This window comes from Budorcas taxicolor, chromosome 13 (genome assembly GCF_023091745.1).
Source record: "Budorcas taxicolor isolate Tak-1 chromosome 13, Takin1.1, whole genome shotgun sequence".
Classification (NCBI taxonomy): Eukaryota; Metazoa; Chordata; class Mammalia; order Artiodactyla; family Bovidae; genus Budorcas; species Budorcas taxicolor.
Genome location: NC_068922.1, coordinates 60,187,458 through 60,196,016, shown reverse-complemented (window position 1 = coordinate 60,196,016; position 8,559 = coordinate 60,187,458). Strand labels below are relative to the sequence as shown.

The 8,559-nt window shown below is 51.0% G+C and overlaps 1 protein-coding gene across 1 annotated transcript; it reads right to left on the bottom strand.

Annotated features, from left to right (window-relative positions):
* Positions 1–437: 437 nt before the first annotated feature.
* On the bottom strand, positions 438–7,094 carry SRXN1 (sulfiredoxin 1). Its single transcript, XM_052650818.1, has 2 exons — positions 6,692–7,094; positions 438–2,092 (listed from the first exon to the last, which is right to left on the bottom strand). Exons 1-2 carry the CDS (start codon positions 6,902–6,904, stop codon positions 1,889–1,891), a joined length of 417 nt encoding a protein of 138 aa, XP_052506778.1. The 5' UTR covers positions 6,905–7,094; the 3' UTR covers positions 438–1,888.
* Between the last annotated feature and the right edge of the window lie 1,465 nt (positions 7,095–8,559).

Here is an 8,559-nt window from a genome sequence, read left to right as displayed (position 1 = left end):
TTAAGACTACATCCCTTTTAAATTCCATTGGTCACCTCAGTCATCAATCCCTGGGACAGAGAATGGGCGGGAAAGCTGTTGTCTTCATTACTGAGCTGGAGAAAATGAAGTCTGAAAATGCCACGTGATGGAGTTACCTCAGCAGTGCAGTTAAGAGTAAGGTCCACCTCACTCTGCACCCTTCCTCTGCCTCTTCCCTTCCCCACAGGACTATAGTATTTCAGAAGCTCCTTTGGAGTGTCCTACCTGGCCTACCCGCCCTAACCTACCAGAGTACAGATGTTGAGGGCCCTCCCAGAGTGGGCCCGGCCCTAGGAGAGACCCATCCACCCCCCCTCACTTCTTCCCCTCTGCAGGGCCAGGACAATGTCTTAGTGACTTCAGCCTGGACAGAGCCAGGCCCCATGCAAGAAAGAAACAAAGAAACACTGTTATTTGCTATCCAAAGTCATTTATGATAGATAGAAAAAATGCCACAAATCATTTGTAGTTTCTCCATGAGGTACAGTCTGTTTCCCCAGCCCTTGAATATGAGCCAAACTTTTGATGTGCTGTGACCGAAAGGACTTAGCAGAAGTGATGTTACACCAGTTCTGGCCTAGAACTCAAAAAACCCTTGCAGCTTCTCCTCTCTCTCCATCTTTCTCACTCTTCCTCCCCTCCATGCATGTCCCACTTCTCTCTCTCTCTCTCTCTCTTCCTCTCAGCCCTGATGCCATCGTGAGAATAAGCCTGAACTAACTGGTGGAGTGGCCACCTGGAGGAGAACCACGTCACCCAGCCAAGAGCCCATCTACGGCCCAGACAAGGGAGTCAGGCTATTTGAGATCATGCAGGCCATTTTGGGTGACAGTTGATTTGCATACAACCCCATGAGTGACCTCAGGCTAGATCAGTAGAACTGCCCAGATGAGTCCAGCCCAAATTGATAACCCACAGAATTGTAGACAAATAAACAACTTGTTTTTAGCTGCCAAGTTTGGGAATTGTTTGTTTCTCAGCAAAGGCTAACTGATACACAATTTCTCATTTCTCTCTTGGCAATGGGATTCCAATATTTTTTAGGAGGCTGTGTGAGAGTTCTAGGAGATGGGATATGATTGATCTACTCAACTGTGATAATTGTGTTCCTGCTGTCTTAGCTTTCTTTGAGTTGGGGTGGCTACTGTACCTGGTTTGCGCCAAGGAGATCTATAGAAATATACAGGGGAAGAGAGCAGGAAACAGGCCTCTGGAAAAGTCCTGAATTTTTGATAGAAGCTGATGGGTCCAGCTGGCTGGGCCCTTTCTCCTCCCTGACTCCCTTCTTCCTTGGACATGGCCATGATTGCTAGAGGTACAGCAGCCATCTAGTGACTGTGAAGTGACAAGCAATGAGGGAAAGGCTGAAAGGATCAGAGACGTGTGCCCTAACATTGCTGAGTGGTTTAACCAGTACCATTAGCCAGCTGTCTTCAGAATTCATGCTATGTGGAAAAGCAAACTTCACTTTGTTTAAGTCACTGTAACCTAGGTTTTCCTTCACTTGCAGATGAATGAATTCACATGATATAATACAAGGACTGAAATGCAGAAGGATCTTTGTCCTTGGGAATCTGGAGCCAGTAGCATATGACTCTCCAAATCCATCTCCTTTCTTATTTCAGCTCTCTATAATCCCTCAAGAGCAAACACAGGACCCCATTTTCCCCAAGGTGGGAAGTGGGGCTCCCACACTGTTCAGTCATGAGTCCAAGGTCTTGCAGCTAGCTAAGAGGGTGTTTCAAGCCAGACCCTCCTGCCACACACAAACAGAATGCACTCCTGCTACACCTTTGTGTGGGCTAGTCCACTGGAGGCCAGGTGTCTTCCAGGTTCCTGCTAGTGGTGGCAAGTGTCAAAGAGGCTGCTACTGCAAGTCTGGTGTGGAAGCACCCAGGTACACCCTTAGGTCTGAGAGGGTGGATTGGACAAGCTTGGCGGGGATGGTCTCTCGCTGCAGCTGCTGGTAGGCTGCATACCGGTGGCAGCCCCCAAAGGAGTAGAAGTAGTCACCGCCCTGGGCCCCTTTGATCCAGAGGACGTCGATCGGGGGAACGCTGTCTGGATTCTCCTGCAGACAAGAGGACACAGGGTGAATGAGCGTGGCACCGTGTTGGACAGTTTGCAAAGCAGACTTTGTTAACCTGGGCTGAACTCCTCCGGGTGCTCACGCTGGTTTGTGAAAGGCAACAGTTATAGGGTCAGTTTTGTGAGCTCGTTGACCTCGGTAGCATGAAAATCAGTCACGGTAAGAGTATTTACACCAATTGGCAGATACTACAAATCAGGGCTTCTTCCCATCCCCAGGTTGTTAACCGTTTATCACACTACATATATATTACCTGGCACTGTTCTAGACTCTGGGAATAAGGTACAGACACAGCCCCTGCCATCATGGGGCACATGGCTGCTAGAGTGATAAATGCTATGAAGACAATAACACAGGTTGTCATGACAACGATGGGGGTGACAATGAAGCAGAGACCTGAACACAGAGGACTCCCCTGGGGAAGACAGAGAGGTGGAATCTTTAGAGAAAGAGCCTGACTGCCAAGTTCAAATCTCAGCTCCGCTACTTAATTGCTCTGTGACCTTTGGCAATTCATATTTGTGCCTCAGTTGCCCCAGATGGGGATGAAGATGACACAACCACCTCATAGAACTGTTGGGTTTAATGAGTTAACAGATATACAGTGCTTCAAACAACACTTAGCACATGGAATCGGCTCAGTAATACAGTGTGTATTACCCGTGGGAAGGGCGTTCCAGGCAGCGGGAATAGCAAATGCAAAATGCCTGAGGCCAGAGCAAGCTCACTGTATTGCAGGCATGGCCAAGAGGCCAGCGTAACCAGAAGAGACAGGGGTCTGTTCCACAGGGGTCTGTGGAACAGAAGAGGCCAGAAAGGTTTTATTGAGATACAACTGATGTACAGCACTGTATAAGCTAAATGTATAAACATAGTGATTTGACTTAAAACATCATGAAATGATGACTATAATAAGTTCAGTGAACATCCATCATCTCATAGACATACAAAATTAAGGAAATAAACTTTTTTCCCTTGTGACTAAAGTGTTAGTCTCTCAGTTGTATTAGTCTCTCTCTTTGCAGCTCCATGGACTGCAGCCCGCCAGGCTCCTCTGTCCATGGAACTCTCCAGGCAAGAATACTGGGTTACCATTCCCTTCTCCAGGGGATCTTCCCAACCAAGGGACTGAACTCAGGCCTCCTGCATTGCAGGCAGATTCTTTACCATCTGAGCCACCAGGGAAGCCTCCTTGTGATGAAAGCTCTGAGGACTTACTCTCTAAACAACTTTCATATATAATGCACAACAGTGTTTGTTATATTTATCACATTGTACTTTACATCCCTGGTACTTATTTATCTTATAATATAAGTTAGTGCCTTGTGACCAACTGCATACAATTTTCCTTCTCTTTACCCTCCCCCTCCCACCCCTACCTCTAGTAATCACAAATCTGGCCTCTTTTTCTACGAGTTTGTTTGTTTTTGAAGTGTGATTGATGTACACCACTATGTTAGTTTCTGGTTGGAAGGAATGATGCTAAAGCTGAAACTCTAGTACTTTGGCCACCTCATGCGAAGAGCTGACTCATTGGAAAAGACTCTGATGCTGGGAGGGATTGGGGGCAGGAGGAGAAGGGGACGACCGAGGATGAGATGGCTGGACGGCATCACTAACTCGATGGACGTGAGTCTGAGTGAACTCCGGGAGTTGGTGATGGACAGGGAGGCCTGGCGTGCTGCAATTCATGGGGTCGCAAAGAGTTGGACACGACTGAGCAACTGAACTGAACTGATACATTTCAAAATGATCACCATGATTGAGTCCAGTTACCATTTGTCAACATACAAAGATATTCCGCAGTTTTTGACTATCTTCCCCACACTGCACATTTCATACACGACTCATTTATTTTATAAATGGAAGTTTATACCTCTTAGGTCCTAGAGTGTTTTAAATAGGAGAGGGTGACATGATATGAGGGACATTCTAGAAAGGTGTGATGAGAAAGCAGCCTTGGTGAGGTGGACAAAGACAAAAGCAGGGAGGACAGAGGTGAGTCCCCAGCAGGTATGCAGCAGAAGAGGCTTTCCTAGGTGAGGGCGTTGAGAGGACAGGGAGAGGTGGGCAGGTCTGCAACATGTTCAGGGGGCAGATCCCAGGGGAGGGGTGAATGTGAGAAGAGGAAGAAGAGAATCTAAGCTAACTTCCTGTTCAGGGCCTGAGTAGCCAGACGGAGAGTGGGTGGACCTCTACAGATGGAAAGTCTGGGGCAGGGTGGGATGGAGTAGGGGGAGATGGAATTAAGTAAGTTGCTAGAAGGCCTCCCACACTGGCCCTAAAGCGGTCTCTTCTTAGGCTGCATTGATGGATTCATTTTTCCATTTATCCCAAAAGTTATTATTAAGCAGTAAGGCCCAGCAGTTATGAGCTGGGGCTCTTGCACAAAGCAAACCTGAATTTAAATCCCAGCTCCTCCACAGAGCAGCTGGAGGGCGGAGGGAGGTGATTGGGTAGGGAGGGAGGTGTAAGCAAGGGGCCTTGCCAGTGGGCATTGCTCCTGATCTGTAAGATGGGAATAGATACTCTATAGGCTGTTGATGAAGTTGGGAAGCTGATATAAGTTAGGTGTGGAGCACAGCCTGCCTGGCAGTTCAGCAGCAAAGAGAGGCAGTTGTGCCAGGCAAGCCTTGTGCTGGGTGTCAGGGCTCTGATGATGGGTGGGCAGGATAAGAGCCCCCAAAGATGTCCACATCCTAATCTCCGGAACCTGTGAATATGTTACTCCCAAGGGATAGGAACTTTCCAGATGGAATCAAGTTAAAGATCTTGAGATGGGGATATTATCCTGGGTTGTCCAGATGGGCCAAAAGTAATCACCAGAGACCTTAAATGTGGAACAGAGAGGAGCAAGAGGAGATCTAATGTTGCTGGCTTCCGAGGTGGAGGAAAGAGGTCATGAGCCAAAAATGTGGGTGGCCTCTAGAAGCTGGGAAAGACAAGGATATGAATTCTCCCCCAGAGACCCCAGAAAAAAATGCAGCCCTGCTGATACCTTGATTTTAGCCCATGAGACCCATTCTGGACTTCTGAACTATAGAACTATAAAGTAATAAAATCTTGGTTTTAAGTCACTAAGTTTCTGGAATTTGTTACAGTAGCCCTAGAAAACTAATACATGCTATAAACAAAGCCAGGCCTGGTTTTTGCTTCCCAGAAGGTATGGTGCTGGTGTGGAAGACAGGTGTCTGAGGCCATTACACCCCGGCTGTACGGGATCAGAGATGTGCTGACAGGTATGGAGGTGGCTGGGGGCCCACAGGAGGCCCCTAACCCTACAAGGGCTGTCAAGGAAGACACTAACACTGACAGAAGACCAAGAAGGAGTTAGAAACAGTAAAGAAGAGATGAAAGAGTATCTCTGGCAGCGGGAAAAAGCTTGTGCAAAGGCCCAGGGGTAGGAGAGAGTATCCCTGGACAGATCTATCACAAACAGCCAGGCACCGTGCTCGTGCTATGACCAGACAAAATCCCAGCTCCTTGGAGTTCAAATGAGATGGGGAGGGGAGACAATAAAACACAAACAAACACACGGATAACATAACTCAGGCGTTATCCTGAATTATGCTTTCAAGGCGAACTACTCAGGTTAATGGGAGATCTAGAGAAGCCAGGGCTGCCAGGAGGCAGGCACCTGACCCAAGCGAGGGACCAGTCCCTGCAGCTCTCTGGGAAGCAGTTCCAGACAGTGGAAGCAGCAGTGTAAACTCTAGGACTGAAAGACAACAGGCAAGCAGTAGAGAGGTTTGGTGGGGCCTCGGGGTCTCCTGGGGCCATTTCTGAGGGTCTGGGGGCTGCGGACATGATGCTGTGCAGGCCTAACCTGACACTCACGTCCCCTCCCTCCAGGATCCCCCCAACCTTCCTGAGCTCTCTCTCTGAGATGTGGCTGACCCCATTCTCTCCCAGTTCCAGTTCAAACAAGGTCTTCCCAGCAGACAGGACACCCCCAGTCCCACTGCCACAGCCAGAAGTGACCACACAGGTTATGTGCTGGCCATGCAGCTGGGCACTGGGGCCAGGCTGTGCCACTTTCTAAAATGCCTGACCTTGGACAAGCTGCTTGGATCCTCTTGGGCCTCATTTCCTTGTCTGTAAGAGGTACAATAGTAGTATCTACCTTACAGGGTTGGTATGAAAAAGCTGCTGCTGCTTAGTTGCTTCAGTCATGTCGGACTCTGTGTGACCCTATGGGGTGCAGCCTGCCAGGCTCCCCTGTCCATGAGATTCTCCAGGCAAGAATACTGGAATGGGTTGCCATGTCCTCCTCCAGGGGGTCTTCCCGACCCAGGGATAGAACCCAGGTCTCCTGCATTGAAGGTAGATTCTTTACCGGGAGCCACCAGGGAAGCCCCTATCAAGTGCTACCTTTATAGGAGTCAGAGACAGTTATTTTAATGACCTCCTCCAGTCTCCTTGCTCCATGACGAAATAGAGGCCCAGAGAGGCCCAAACTCGTGCTCAAGGTCACAGAGCAAAGGCTGAGTTCCGACTGAAACTGAACTAGTCCCTTCTCGCGTCCAGCACGACCTCCCTCCTCCAAAGCCTTCCCAACAGCCGGCTTCCCCGGGGCCTCACCCGGATTGTGTCCACGAGGCTTTGCACCTTGGCCTGGTCCAGCACAGACGGCAGAGGCCGGATGAGCACGCTCAGCGGCACGTTGTGCACGGCGGTGATGCAGCCCGAGTGGATGCTGCCGCCCTGCGCGCCGCCGCTCGGCCCAGGTTCCTCGGGCGCCCCCCGGCCCGCCCCGGCTCTTCCCAGCGCTCCTCCCGCTCGGAGACCCATCATTCCGCCGTCGCCGCTGCCTGGGCCGTCGCGGGACGCGCCACCTCCACCCCGATACTTTAACCTCGGGCGGGCCGTACCATTCCGCGCGGGCGGAGGGGGGCGCAGCCGGGCAGCGCGGAGCGTCTCCCTCCCCTGGCCCCAGGGTGGTCCCGCCCACCAGCGAGCGCCCCTGCGGGAGCTCTGCTCCTGCCGCCCCCGGCTGCCCGACGCGCGCGGGGCTTCGGCCCTCCGCTGGGGGGCGCCTCGCCGCCTGCCCTCCGCCGCGCGGCGTCCCGGGAGTGGAAGTGGCTGGGCAGGCTGACTCAGGGTGAGTCTGCAGGTCGTGGAGTGGGAGGGGCGCGGGTGACGCACATTCCAGGGTGACTCAGGCCCATGGCGGGGGCACAGGGTAGAGGGGGCCGGACGTGCCCAGCGAGGGTGAGTCGGCAAAACTCGGAGCTTGGCCGCCCAGCCCTTGGAGCGCTAGTGGTGATAGCCGCGGAGGTGATACTAATACCAAAGACAGTAGTACTAGGAATCTGCTGAATGTGGTGCTGTGTCAGGAACTGTTCTAAACACTTTGCATGTACATTACCTTATTTAAACCTCAAACAACCCTACCAGCTAGGTATGATTATTATTCCCATTTTACAGATGAGGAAACTGAGGCACATCGAGGTTTAAGTGGTTTTCCCCCAAGGTCATGGGCCTAGTAAGTGGCTGAACCAGGGTTCCAGGGAACATTTTGTATACATTTATTTGACTGCTTTGGGTGTTAGTTGCAGCATGCGGAATTTAGTTCCTCAACCAGAGATGGGCCAACCAGGCCCCTTGCATTGTGCCCGTGGAGTCCTAGCCACTGAACCACCAGGGAAGTCCCAGGGAGCCTTTTGGAAGGGTGCTGACAGTGTGTGGGCACTGCCCTGAACCTCCACAATAACTGTCTGCTTTCATCCCCACAGTGCCTTGAGAAAGTTGACATGGTTGTTGAAGCACTTGTCCAAGGTAGGGCCCTGGAAATGAAATGCTGAGCTCAGAGTCTCAGGCCACTAAACACCTGCTTACAGATCACGACACCCGGGCTGCAAGGGGTGGTGGTGATGTGAAGTGAAGTGAAAGTCGCCCAGTCATGTCCGACTCTTTGCGACCCCCTGGACTATAGACTCCATGGAATTCTCCAGGCCAGAACACTGGAGTGGGTAGCTGTTCCCTTCTCCAGGGGATCTTCCCAACCCAGGGATAGAACCCAGGTCTCCTGCATTGCAGGTGGATTTTTTACCAGCTGAGCTATCAGGGAAGCCCATGACTTAGGTCCAAATATGCCGACTGCTATCCCCACTCTCTTCTGTTTAAAGCTCTCTATTCCCTTGATCCCAGGTTCAGCACCCAGTGTGCTCTGGAGCCAGAGGGAGGCAGGCAGAGGCTCCTGGTTTTAATCTCTGGTGTTTTAGCATCTGTGGCAACATTAAGACTTTGGCACAGACTGGCCTGGGTTAAGATCCCAAATGGCCACTCTCTGGCTATGTGGTCTCAGGCAAGAGGCAAAAGCATCAGCCTTCTCTTTTGTAAAATGATAGTGAGGGAATTGTGAAAACATTTGGAGATAATGGCTGTTAGAGGGCAATGTGTGTGCTAAGTCGCTACAGTCGTGGTCGACTCTTTGTGACCCTGTGGAC

Excerpts from the sequence above, each read along its gene's own strand:
- SRXN1 (XM_052650818.1), bottom strand. The coding sequence starts at position 6,904 with ATGATGGGTCTCCGAGCGGGAGGAGCGCTGGGAAGAGCCGGGGCGGGC. Across the intron at positions 2,093-6,691 it reads GCCTCGTGGACACAATCCGG|GAGAATCCAGACAGCGTTCC; the intron begins GTGAGGCCCCGG and ends TCTTGTCTGCAG.